The sequence below is a fragment of the Callorhinus ursinus genome, unplaced genomic scaffold (genome assembly GCF_003265705.2).
Source record: "Callorhinus ursinus isolate GAN/ISIS: 27379988/994484 unplaced genomic scaffold, GSC_fseal_2.0 scaffold20, whole genome shotgun sequence".
Lineage (NCBI taxonomy): Eukaryota > Metazoa > Chordata > Mammalia > Carnivora > Otariidae > Callorhinus > Callorhinus ursinus.
The window spans coordinates 17,209,574-17,223,672 of NW_027397082.1; the positions used below are offsets into that span (position 1 = coordinate 17,209,574).

The 14,099-nt window shown below is 42.8% G+C and overlaps 1 protein-coding gene across 2 annotated transcripts in view; it reads right to left on the reverse strand.

The window, feature by feature from the left end:
* Nucleotides 1-14,099, reverse strand: part of PDCD11 (programmed cell death 11) — a 51,765-nt gene that overhangs the window by 8,849 nt on the left and 28,817 nt on the right. For both annotated transcript variants that reach the window (XM_025880662.2, XM_025880661.2), the window contains exons 22-25: nt 3,719-3,827; nt 2,058-2,147; nt 1,739-1,841; nt 1,121-1,298 (exon numbers count right to left, since the gene is read on the reverse strand). In XM_025880662.2, coding sequence (XP_025736447.1) covers nt 1,121-1,298; nt 1,739-1,841; nt 2,058-2,147; nt 3,719-3,827 — 480 coding nt within the window. The remainder of the gene's footprint in view (nt 1-1,120; nt 1,299-1,738; nt 1,842-2,057; nt 2,148-3,718; nt 3,828-14,099) is intronic.

Here is a 14,099-nt window from a genome sequence, read left to right on the forward strand (position 1 = left end):
AAACGAGCAAGCAAAGCACAGAACAAATGTAAACAGCCAATAAAGAGAGAAAATAACCAGTAAGAGAAATGCAAATTAAAATGAGAGATCAGGGGCGCCTGGGTGGCTCAGTCAGTTAAGCAACTCCTTCAGCTCAGGTCATGATCCCGGGGTCCTGGGATTGAGTCCCACATCGGGCTCCCTGCTCAGCAGGGAGTCTGCTTCTCCCTCTGACCCTCCCCCCTCTCATGCTCTCAAATAAATAAAATCTTTAAAAATAAAATAAAATGAGAGATCAATTTTTGCCTATTTAATAGCTTAGATTAAAAATTAAGAATACCCAGGGGCACCTAGGTGGCTCAGTTGGTTAAGCGGCTGCCTTCGGCTCAGGTCCTGGGATGGAGCCCTGCATCTGGCTCCCTGCTCAGTGGGGAGCCTGCTTCTCCCTCTCCCAATACCCCTGCTTGTGTTCCCTCTCTCGCTGTGTCTCTCTCTGTCAAATAAATAAAATCTTAAAAAAAAAAAAATTAAGAATACCCACTGTTGGCAGGGGTGTTGAGAACGGTCATATTTATGACAGGAACATAAATCGGCACAATCATTTCGGAGGGCACTTTGGCAAAATGTGTGATATCGTTTGGCCCATCGATTTTAGTTCTGGGATTATATTTCACGGATACACTTGCACTTGTGTCCAAACACATGCACAAAGATATTCACTTCATTATTACTGTCCATCAACAGAGGTTTTAGATAATGACAAAAAAAAAAAATGGAAAACCAAAAAAAATGTTAAAAATAAGGTAAAAGAACAAGGTAGATTTAGATATACTAGCCCAGGAAAAGAAAAAGTCCATGATAAACTGCTATGAGAAAAAAGGCAAGCTGCAGGATATATAAAATGAAATTCTATTATTACATTAAAAACATTATACCTCCATGTGTGTAAAAGTCTTGAAAGATAGAAACCAAGGTATATAATGGTGAAAAGTGGTGGAGAAAGAGAGGAGCAAGAGAACTTTTCTTTTTTTCATACAATTTTTTTCTGGTATAAAATCACGTATCACAACTATATTTTTTTTAAAAAAGAAATCTACCCACGTAGAGCTAAAGAGGAACAAAACAAACCAACTAGGCCTACCTGACAACCTTCTGGGGGATGAAGTCTTCCAGGGGCGTCTCTGTGTAGGAGTCACTCACATGAAATATGCTGACTCTTCCGATCTTCCCAAAGGGGAAGGAGACAGTCAGCCCCTCCTTAGGAGTCACCTTCACCACTCGGCCCATGGCGACTTCCCCCTTCTCAAGCTTGTGAGGACCTGGTGGGCAGGAGAATGAACCTGATTCAGGGAAGGGCAAATGAAGAAAGAAGCTGGAACGCTGGCCAAGCACGGACTGGGGAGTCAGAGGCTGCCCAGACTTGGGGATGTCCAGGCTGAGGGGAGCAGAATGATCATGAACACCCGTGTTACCATGCCATGTAGTCAGGAAATCTCAGGGCCATGTGATGGACACCCCTTCTGAGAGACTTGAGAAAACCAACTGTGTCAGAGAAGGCAGCTCAGACAGTAGCAGAGTGACACAAGCCAGAGAACAAAGCCCCAAAAGAAAAAATGGTCCCGGAAGGCACAAACCACACTAGGCTTTCTGAGGACTCCAATACCTGAGGCAACCTTGAACCTGAGCACTACCTGATGACTCTTTCCCACTCCTTTCTACCCTCTCCCTTCCCTGACCAGGCAGCATTTCTTCACCACACCTATAAGTGAGAGACACAAGAATGCCTTGGAAGAATCTGGGCCAACCACAGTAGCCTTCAGGGCCTGGCCAATCCGGAACTTCTTATCTGGATGTTTAAGAACCTGGAAGGACAAGAAAATTCCTTTAATGTTTGAAGAAAGGTCTGGCGTTTACCCAAAACTGGCATTTAAGTCTCTATACCAAGTATGTCCCAAACTAATCCCTGAATAAGTATATGGTTTCTTGTACCCACTGCAAACACACCAGACACTGAGTCCAGGCTGATTTCAGACTCTGAATTCAGAGATCTTCTCTCCAGGGATCTCAAGCACACTGACCTTGAAGCTGAGAGAAGTGAGCAACAAGGGAATCCTGCCCCGGATGTCTGGAGCAATCTCCACCTCAAGCCATTTCTTAACCACGTTGTACTGGAGGAAAAAAATAGAAGGAGAAATGGAATGGGATGGATATAAACAGCTCCTTTTCCCTTCATTAAAACAGAAGACTTTCATAAAAATCACAGAGTTGAAGAGGCCCTAATCCTACATTTTTCCAAGGGACAGGAATCCACCCCCTACATCCCACTGCCCCTGCCCAATCTCCACTTTTCACAGATTTCACTCTGAGTCTAGCTCGGAGCCTTTACTGGGCTAGCCAACCATGCACCCCTCCTGGTGCCTCAGCTGATCAGGAGGCAAAATTGACCTCAGAGGTGTCCTCAAGTAGCAGGAACAATCCCACTGACCTCTGCAGACTCCTCCAAGCTCAGCTCTGCCCAATGATGGTTAATTATCTCCAGGGCTCAACATCTGATTTCTTAGATTTTGATCCTTCACTGTTTACAGTGTCCTGCCCTAAACACAAAGCCCAGTTTTCAAAGTGAATTCAACAAAACATTTATCAAGTAGCCACTACGGACATGGCATCCTAGTGATAAAAGCCAAACCCTACCTTCAAGATTACAGTCTACAAAGAGTAAGTCAAACAAGTACACAAATAACCAGAGCAGTAGAAATTCAATATGCTATGGGAATATATAGGAGAATTAGGAATATGGGGTGGGGGGGATATCTGTGCTGGGCCTTAAAGGGTTGTAGGAATAGAGGGTACTCTGAGCACAGAAATAAAGACAAGAAGGGCAAAAGAGGAGGTTTTCAGGCTGTGACTGGTACACAAGGTGTATGAAGTCAGGTTATGAGGAGCCTCAAATACCATTCTGCGGCACCGAGGGTTTACGAACCCCACCAAGAGACAACAGGTAACTAAACGGCATCAGTGACAAGCTCAGCCAAATGCTTACGGAAGAACAATCAGGCAGCAGTGAAGAGGAGTTAGCCCTCAAGGTCAAGCCCAATCCAACTTTCTCTCTGATATATTCCAACCGGTACAGTTTTTACTGATATCTTCCCTTTCTTGAATGCCTGTTCCACTTGGGGCTAGAACACATAATCTGGCACCCAGGTACGCACTGCTCTGCATTGCACCTGAACTTTATGAAAGACAAGAATCCAGGTGCACCTGGGTGGCTCAGTCGTTAAGCATCTGCCTTCGGCTCAGGTCATGATCCCAGCCAGGGTCCTGGGATCAAGCCCCATATCGGGCTCCCTGCTCGGCAGGAAGCCTGCTTCTCCCTCTCCCACTCCCCCTGCTTGTGCTCCTGCTCTTGCTGTCTCTCTCTCTCTCTCTGTCAAATAAATAAATAAATAATCTTAAAAAAAAAAAAAAGACAAGAATCCAGAATCCAATAGCACATTTACTTTAAATCTTGCTATTTTTCCTTTCCCTTTCGTATAATTAATCTATAAACATGTTCAACTGTGAGTTGCTTGCTAATTGTTTCATGAGCCATAATTTTAGCTCCTCAATTAGGCTTCTGGTCTCCCATAAACCAGCATGGTAGCAATAAGACTCAAATGCTTAGTGCTAATGGCCTTTGTCTCCAGCTGCTCCCCTTTTTTCTGAAAGGATGGCATCACACTGCAGGGTATGCACTACTCACCTTCTTCAAGAAGCAAATCAAAGTCTGTCCAGCCTGGTACTGTTTAATCTTCTCCAAGGGGCTAACAGAGTGAGTGTTGAGAGCAGTGCGGCCATCCTTCTCCAGCTCACTGTTTGCAGAAAAGCAATGGAAAGAGTATGCCAACCTCTGCATAAGGCTTCTAACTTGAAACCGTCTCCCCCACGTGGCCACGGATTGACTGTACCCACCTCGTTCACGCATACCTCCCACATGCCCATTTCTCTCCCCTAAGGGGAATGTTCATAATACCTGCATGAGAGCTAATCTCTTCCTTTTCATTCACCTAGGTATGAACAAGCTATAAAGTAGGTAGGTAGCTTACAATCTACAAATTTAGGAAACAAAATTGTTTTACTTCTTTCATAATACTTTAGCTATTGCTTTACAGTTTGCAGAACTTTCCCAAATAGTCTCTCAATGAATGTGACAACAATCACATGTGAATGAGGCAGGGTAGATATTATTAAACTAATTTTATGCTATTGAACCAGGAGTTGAAATCAGAGCTCTGACTTCAAAAATCCAGGGCTCTGTCCCCTATGCTACCTTGCCATTATTACTTTCTTTTTCTGCTCACAAAAGCAACGAGGGAATGTGCTTATCAGTCCACAAAGCACTTCAAAGAAATCACAGAACTCCCAGCCCAGCTTACCAATTAAAGTAATTCCTAAAACAAAACCAAACTCAACAATAAAGTGGTACAAGTAACACTGGTAAACTGTCACATATAATAGCACTGGTGAATACAGAAAAATGGAAACCTTCATATACGAGTAAAGTTAAAAATGCATGTACCTTATAACCCGGTAATTCCACCTTACAGAAATCCAGAAGCACAGTGGAACAAGTTCAAAGATGTTCACTGTGGCATTATTTATAAAAGAGAAAAACTAGAAACAACCTTAAACATCCTCCATCAGTTGGAGAACACATAGAGTTGGGCACATTCATTAAGATGAATTACTATTTTAATTACAGGCACAAAAGCAGATCTCAAAATCAAAATTTTGAGTGAAAAAAACAAGTTGCAAAATATTAAGAGGGGAGGGAAAGATGGCGGAGGAGTAGGGGACCCTATTTCAACTGGTCCCCAGAATTGAGCTGGATATCTACCAGACCACTCTGAGCACCCACGAAACCAGCCTGAGATGTAAGAAGATCTGGATCTCTACAAACAATATTGCAGGCGGTTGGTTTCGAGGTAGGAAGCAGGGAGCCCTGATTCCACGGGCAGATATCGGAGGATAAACGGCAGCAGGAGGGACCCTGGCCGTGGGGATCCTACACCGCCGGTGAGCGACAGCCTCACTGGGACGGGGCACAGACGCGCAGACCGGTAGCAGCGGGGAAAAGACTTTAGGGCAGTCCCTGGAGCAGAAACCCGGAGCGGCAGGGTCGCCTGTGGGACCGGCTGGCGGTTTTAGAAGAACAAAAGGCAGAGACGGGCTCCGACCTGGAGGCAGGACTGGGGGTGCTGCGGAGGGGCGCACAACCCAGGACGCTGCAGTTTATAGCAGCACGGACAGAAACGGAGACGGTGTGGCCTGGAGAGCTCACTGAAGAACAGACTGCGGTCTCTCTGCTCTGAAGCAGAGGATTGGAAACGGTCTCTTCTGCTCTGACTCGCAGCAGAGACGCGGAAAGCCACCAGAGAACAAAAGCCCCAAAAACTGATTCCCGCTGAGCCCATCCCCCGCCACAGGGGGGCAGGGCAACTCCGCCCAAACAGGGTTGCCTGAGTAACAGCGCAGCAGGCCCCTCCCCCAGAAGACAGGCTGGGAAAACAAGAGGCCAGCAACCCTAAGGTCCCAAGAAAACAGGTGCATCTTGCTTGGGTTCTGGTCAATAATTTGGACTCTATACATTCCCTCAAACACCCATCAACAGAATGACTAGGAGGAGGAGCCCCCAAAATAGAAAAGAGTCAGAGATTATGACTTATCCTGCAGATTTACAAATGGATGCAGATATAACCATGACGTCGGAGATGGAATTCAGGCTAGCAATTGTGAAGACAATGGCTAGAATGGAGAAATCAATTAATGGCAACATAGAGTCTCTAAGGGCAGAAATGAAAGCTGAATTGGTAGAACTTAAAAATGCTATCAGTGAGATCCAATCCAATCTAGATAATCTAACAGCTAAGGTAACTGAGGCAGAAAAACGAATAAGCGACCTGGAAGACATTATAATAGATAAAAAGGGAAAAGAGGAGGCCAGGGAAAAACAACTCAGAATCCATGAAAATAGAATCAGAGAAATAAGTGACACCATGAAGCGTTCCAATGTCAGAATAATTGGAATCCCGGAGGGAGTGAAGAGAGAGAGAGAGGACTAGAAGATGTATTTGAGCAAATTGTAGCTGAGAACTTCCCTAATTTGTGGAATGAAACATTGCGTCCTAGAGGCAGGGAGGACCCCTCCCAAGATCAAGGAAAACAGGCCAACAACCCAGCATGTAATAATAAAAACTTGCAAATCTTAGAACCAAGGAAACCATCTTAAGGTCAGTTAGGGGGAAGAGATTCCTTACGTACAAAGAGAAGAACATCAGAATAACGTCAGACCTATCCACAGAGACCTGGCAAGCCAGAAAGGCCTGGCAAGACATATTCAGGGTACTAAATGAGGAGAACATGCAGCCAAGAATACTTTATCCAGCAAGGTTTTCATTTACAATGGATGGAGAGATGCAGAGCTCCATGACCGGCAGAAACTGAAAGAATATGTCACCACTAAGCCGGCCTTGCAAGAAATATTAAGGGGGGGTTCTATAAAAGGAGAAAGACCCCAACAGTGATATACAACAGAAATTTACAGGGACAATCTATAAAAACAACGTCTTCACAGGCAACATGATGACATTTAATTCATATCTTTCAATAATCACTCTCAACGTGAATGGCCTAAATGCTCCCATAAAACGGCACAGGGTTGCAGATTGGATAAAAAGACAGGACCCATCCATATGCTGCCTACAAGAGACTCATTTTGAACCTAAAGATACATCCAGACTGAAAGTGAAGGGATGGAGATCCATCTTCCATGCCAGCGGACCTCAAAGCTGGGGTAGCAATTCTTATATCAGACAAATTAGATTTTAAACTAAAGTCTATAATTAGAGACACATTCTTAAAGGGTCTATCCAACAAGAAGATCTAACAATTGTAAATATCTATGCCCCCAACATGGGAGCAGCCATCTACATAAGCCAACTGTTAACCAAAAAAAAGTCATATTGATAACAATACGTTAATTGTATGGGACCTCAATACTCCACTCTCGGCAATGGACAGATCATCTAAGCAGAAAATAAACAAGGAAACAAGAGCTCTGAATGATACATTGGACCAGATGGACCTCACAGATATTTACAGAACATTCCACCCTAAAACAACAGAATACTCATTCTTCTCGAGCACACATGGAACTTTCTCCAGAATAGACCACATACTGGGTCACAAATCAGGTCTCAACCGATACCAAAAGACTGAGATTATTCCCTGCATATTCTCAGACCACAATGCTTTAAAACTGGAACTCAATCACAAGAAAAAATTTGGCAGAAATTCAAACACCTGGAAGCTAAAGACCACTCTGCTCAAGAATGTTTGGGTCAACCAGGAAATCAAAGAAGAACTTAAACAATTCATGGAAATCAATGAGAACGAAAACACATCGGTCCAAAACCTATGGGATACTGTACAGGTGGTCCTAAGGGGGAAATACATAGCCATCCAAGCCTCACTCAAAAAAACAGAAAAATCCCGAATTCACCAAACTCTACCTTAAAGAACTAGAGAAAAAGCAACAAGCGATGCTTAAGCCAGGCATTAGAAGAGAAATAATTAAAATTAAAGCAGAGATCAATGAATTAGAAACCAGAAACACAGTAGATCAGATCAACGAAACTAGAAGTTGATTCTTTGAAAGAATTAATAAGATCAATAAACCACTGGCCAGACTTATCCAAAAGAAAAGAGAAAGGACCCAAATTAATAAAATTATGAATGAAAGGGGAGAGATCATGACTAACACCGAGGAAACAAAAACAATTATTAGAAATTATTATCAACAACTACATGCCAATAAACGGAGCAATCTGGATGAAATGGAGGCCTTCCTGGAAACCTATAAGCTGCCAAGACTGAAACAGGAAGAAATTGACAACCTGAATAGGCCAATAACCAGTAACAAGATTGAAGCAGTGATCAAAAACCTCCCAAAAAACAAGAGTCCAGGGCCTGATGGATTCCCTGGGGAATTCTACCAAACATTCAAAGAAGAAATAATACCTATTCTACTGAAGCTGTTTCAAAAAATAGAAACAGAAGGAAAACTTCCAAACTCATTCTATGAGGTCAACATTACCTTAATCCCCAAACTAGGCAAACACCCCATCAAAAAGGAGAATTTCAGACCGATATCCCTGATGAATATGCATTCCAAAATCCTCAACAAAATCCTAGCTAATAGGATCCCACAATACATCAAAAGGGTCATCCACCACGACCAAGTGGGATTTGTCCCCAGGATGCAAGAGTGGTTCAACATTTGCAAATCAATCAATGTGATAGAACACATTAATAAGAGGAGGGAGAAGAACCATATGGTCTTCTCAATTGATGCAGAAAAAGCATTTGACAAAATACAACACCCTTTCCTGATTAAAACTCTGAAGAGTATAGGGAAAGAGGGAACATTCCTCAAGTTCATACAATCCATCTATAAAAACCCACAGCGAATATCATCCTCAATGGGGAAAAGCTGAGAGCCTTTCCCTTAAGAGCAGGAACACATCAAGGATGCCCACTCTCGCCACTATTGTTCAACATAGTACTAGAAGTCCTAGCAACAGCAATGAGACAACAAAAAGAAATAAAATGTATTCAAACTGGCGAAGAAGTCAAACTCTCTCTTTTCGCAAACGACATGATACTTTATGTGGAAAACCCAAAAGACTCCACCCCCAAATTACTACAACTCATACAGCAATTCAGTAATGTGGCAGGATACAAAATCAGTGCACAGAAATCAGCTGCTTTCTTATACACTAACAACGCAACTGTAGAAAGAGAAATTACAGAAATGATTCCATTTACGATAGCACCAAAAACCGTAAGATACCTCGGAATAAACCTAACCAAAGAGGTAAAGGACCTATACTCTAGGAACTACAAAACACTCATGAAACAAATTGAAGACACAAAAAGATGGAAAAATATTCCATGCTCATGGATCGGAAGAATAAACATTGTTAAAATGTCTATGCTACCCAGAGGAATCTATACCTTCAATGCCATCCCGATCAAAATTCCAATGACATTTTTCAAAGTGCTGGAACAATCCTAAAATTTGTATGGAATCAGAAAAGACCCCGAATCGCCAAGGAAATGTTGAAAAAAAAAAAAAAAAAAAGCTGGGGGCATCATGTTGCCCGATTTCAAGCTATATTACAAAGCTGTGATCACCAAGACAGCATGGTACTGGCACAAAAACAGACATATAGACCAATGGAACAGAATAGAGAACCCAGATATGGATCCTCAACTCTATGGTCAAATAATCTTTGACAAAACAGGAAAAAACATGCAATGGAAAAAAGACAGTCTCTTCAATAAATGGTGCTGGGAAAATTGGACAGCCACATGCAGAAGAATGAAACTCGACCATTCTCTAACACCATTCACAAAGATAAACTCAAAGTGGATGAAAGACCTCAATGTGAGACAGGAATCCATCAAAATCCTAGAAGAGAACATAGGCAGTAACCTCTTGGACATTGCCCACAGCAACTTCTTTTAAGATACATCTCCAAAAGCTAGTGAAACAAAAGCGAAAATGAACTTTTGGGACTTCATCAAGATAAAAAGCTTCTGCACAGCAAAGGAAACAGTCAACAAAACAAAGAGGCAACCCACAGAATGGGAGAAGATATTTGCAAATGACACTACAGATAAAGGGCTGGTATCCAAGACCTATAAAGAACTTCTCAAACTCAACACCCAAAAAACAAATAATCAAGTCAAAAAGTGGGCAGAAGATACGAAAAGACACTTCTCTGAAGAAGACATCCAAATGGCTAATGGACACATGAAAAAATGTTCATCATCATTAGCCATCAGGGAAATTCAAATCAAAACCACATTGAGATACCACCTTACACCAGTTAGAATGGCAAAAATGGACAAGGCAAGAAACAACAAATGTTGGAAAGGTTGTGGAGAAAGGGGAACTCTCTTACACTGTTGGTGGGAATGCAAGTTGGTACAGCCACTTTGGAAAACAGTGTGGAGGTTCCTCAAAAATTTAAAAATAGAGCTACCCTATGACCCAGCAATTGTACTACTGGGTATTTATCCCAAAGACACAGATGTAGTGCAAAGAAGGGCCAAAGGCACCCCAATGTTCATAGCAGCAATGTCTGCAATAGCCAAACTGTGGAAAGAGCCGAGATGCCCTTCAACAGATGAATGGATAAAGAAGATGTGGTCCATATATGCAATGGAATATTACTCAGCCATCAGAAAGGATGAATACCCAACTTTTACATCAACATGGATGGGACTGGAGGAGATTATGCTAAGTGAAATAAGTCAAGCAGAGAAAGTCAATTATCACATGGTTTCACTTATTTGTGGAACATAAGGAACAGCATGGAGGATATTAGGAGAAGGAAGGGAAAAATGATGGGGGGGAATCGGAGGGGGAGACGAACCATGAGAGACGATGGACTCTGAAAAACAAACTGAGGGTTTTAGAGGGGAGGGGGTGGGGGGATGGGTTAGCCTGGTGATGGGTATTAAGAAGGGCACGTACTGCATGGAGCACTGGGTGTTATACGAAAACAATGGATCGTGGACCACCATATCAAAAACTAATGATGTACTGTATGGTGACTAACATAATAAAATTAAACAAAAAAAAATTAAGTACAGCATGCCATTTATGTAAAGTTTGAAAACCACACAAAATAATTTTGTAGACATACGTGTGTGTATACAAATATATACATATGTATATATAAGTGAAGTATGAAAGAGTTAGATACATATCAAATGAATAACAGGTAATTCATTCTCTGAGGGTGGAGAGAGAAGCCTAGGGAAGGGAACATCTGTAAAATGTTATTTTTTTTTTAAGATTTTATTTATTTATTCATGAGAGACAGAGAGAGAGAGGCAGAGGGAGAAGCAGGCTCCCAAGGAGCAGGGAGCCCAATGCGGGACTCGATCCCAGGACCCTGGGATCATGACCTGAGCCGAAGGCAGATGCTTAACCATCTGAGCCACCCAGGCACCCGATAAAATGTTATTTCTTAAAACACACATACACACACACACACACACACACACACACACACACACACACACACACAGAGCACACGCAGAACATCTATGTGCCTGGCACTGAAATAGGTAATTGATATACAGTATCTATAACGCTTATATAGTAGGGGCACCTGGGTGGCTCACTCGGTTAGGTGGCTGCCTTCGGCTCGGGTCATGATCCCGGGGTCCTGGGATCGAGTCCTGCATCAGGCTCCCTGCTCAGCGGGGAGCCTGCTTCTCCCTCTCCCTCTGCCTGCCTCTCTGCCTACTTGTTCTCTCTCTGTATCTCTCTGCCAAATAAATAAAATAAAATCTTTAAAAAAAAAAGGATAAAAAAAGTTTATTCACTCAATAGCTGACACTGGAATGCCTCTGTTACAGGCTAAACTGTGCCCCCCCCAACCTCCAAGTTTATATGTTGACAGGCTAACCCTCAGTATCTCAGAATGTGACTGCATTTGAGATCCGGAATTTAAACAGGTGATTAACTTAAAATGAGAATGTCAGGGTGGGCCATTATCCAGTTATGGATTATTATTATTATTATTATTATTATTATTAGGGTTAGCCTATAATGCAACAACAAAACCCAATTAAAAACCAGGACTTGAAGAGACATTTATCCAAAGAACATATAAAAATGACCAACAAGCAGAGAGCCTGGGTGGCTCAGCCAGTTAAACGTCCGACTGTTGGGGCGCCTGGGTGGCTCAGACGGTTGGGCGTCTGCCTTCGGCTCGGGTCATGATCCCGGGGTCCTGGAATTGAGTCCCACCATCAGGCTCCCTGCTGAGCAGGGAGCCTGCTTCTCCCTCTCCCTCTGCCTGCCGCTCCCCCTGCTTGTGCTCTCTGTCAAATAAAACATTAAAAAAAAAAAAAAAGCGTCTGACTCTTGATTTTGGCTCAGGTCATGATCTCAAGATCATGAGATCAAGCCCTGAGTCGGGGTCTGGCACTGGGAATAGCACCTGCTTAAGATTCTCTCTCTCCCTCTCTCTACCCCTCCCCACTCTCTTAAAAAAAAAAAATGACCAACAAGCATAGGACAAGGTGCTTCACATCACTAACCATCAGGAAAATACACATCAACACCACAGTGAGATATCTCCCCACACAGCTCTAAGGATGGCCATTAGCAAACACACAGAATACAAGCGTTGGCAGATATGTGGAAAAGAGGGAACCCTTCCTTGCACACTGTTGGCAGAACTATAGGATGGTACAGCCACTATGGAAAACAGTATGGAAGTTCCTCAAAAAATTAAAAGCCACCATACCATCCAACACTCCCACCTCTGGGTATACATCCAAAAGAACTGAAAATAGGATCTCAAAGAGATATTTGCATGCCCATGTTGACTGCAGTGTTATTCACAATAGCCAAGATGTGGAAGCAGCCTAAACGTCTGCTCATGGATGGATGAAAATGTGGTCTATACCATACACGGAATAGTAGTCAGCCTTTAAAAAGAAGGAAAATCCTGCTACATGCGACTATGTGGATGAACCTTTAGAATGTTGTGCTGAGTGAAGTTAGCCAGTCAGGACTGTCCATGACTCGAGTTATCTAAAGTAATTAAACAGAAAAAGAAACAGTAAAGAAACAGAAAGTAGAATGGTGGCTGCCAGAGGTGGGGGGGGGGCAGGAAGAAATGGAGAGCTGTCCTATGGGTAAAGAGTTTCAGCCATGCAAGATGAAAAAGTTCTGGAGATCTGTACTACGATAACGTGCACACAGTTAACAGTGTGATGCATACTTGAAAACTGTTAAGAGGGTAAATTTATGTTTTGTGTTTTTACCACAATAAAACAAAAAAGCAAAAAAAGGGAAGAGATTAGAACCCAGATATACACGGAGAACACCACATGAAGACACCCTGAGAAGACAGCCATCTGCAAGCCAAGAAGGGAGGACTTGAAAGAACCAACCCTCATTAACTGAACATTTCTACCCTTAGCCTGAACAAACTGCTTGACCCCCAACTCTTAATTAAACAAGGCATCACACCTCAGGTGAAGATCTGGCCGACTCAAACGACTAATGCGGTGCTCTCTCTGTTTTCACTACAAAGACTGGAGGGGAACATGATCAAAATCTACAAAACTAAGGAAACCACACAGTAAAGAAACAGGAATGTGTGCATCCACCAAATCTCATTATTCTGGAACTAAACGGCTTACTCTGAAGTTCCAAAAATGTGGTTAGCATCTCAAACTCAATATTCCAGGAATATATGCCTATCTCATACTCAAGCCCTCCCAGAAATATTCCTCTTCTATTCTGATACCTTCAGGACAATGACCAAACCTTACTCCCTGATGGAATACTACTCAGCCATAAAAAGGAATGAGATCTTGCCATTTGTGAGAATATGGAAGGACCTAGAGAGTATTTTTTTTTAGAAGATGTTATTTATTTATTTGACAGAGAGAGATGGCAAGAGCAGGAACACAAGCAGGGGGAGTGGGGGAGGGAGAAGCAGGCTTCCCGCTGAGCAGGGAGCCCGATGCGGGGCTCGATCTCAGGACCCTGGGATCGTGACCTGAGCCAAAGGCAGACGCCCAATGACTGAGCCACCCAGGCGCCCTGGAAGGACCTAGAGAGTACTACACTAAATAAGAGAAAGACAAATACCACATGATTTCACTTATATGTGGAAATCTGTAAAACAAAACAAATGAATAAACAAAAAAAGCAGAAATAGACCCATAAATGCAGAGAATTGATGGTTGCCAGAGAGGAAGTGGGCGGCAAGATGGGCAAAATGGGTGAAGGGGAATGGGAGATATAACCTTCCAGTTACGGAATTAGTAAGTCCCAGGGATGAGAGGTACAGCACAGGGGATATAGTAAATGGCACGCTACGATATGAGCATTTATGACAGATGGTCGCCACACCGTGGTTAGCACAGCATAGAGTATAGATTTGTCCAATCACTGTGTCGTACACCTAAAGTTGATGTAACATTGTATATCAACTATAATTCAAAAAAAGCAAACAAAAAAACCTTATCCCCTAAAAGTTACT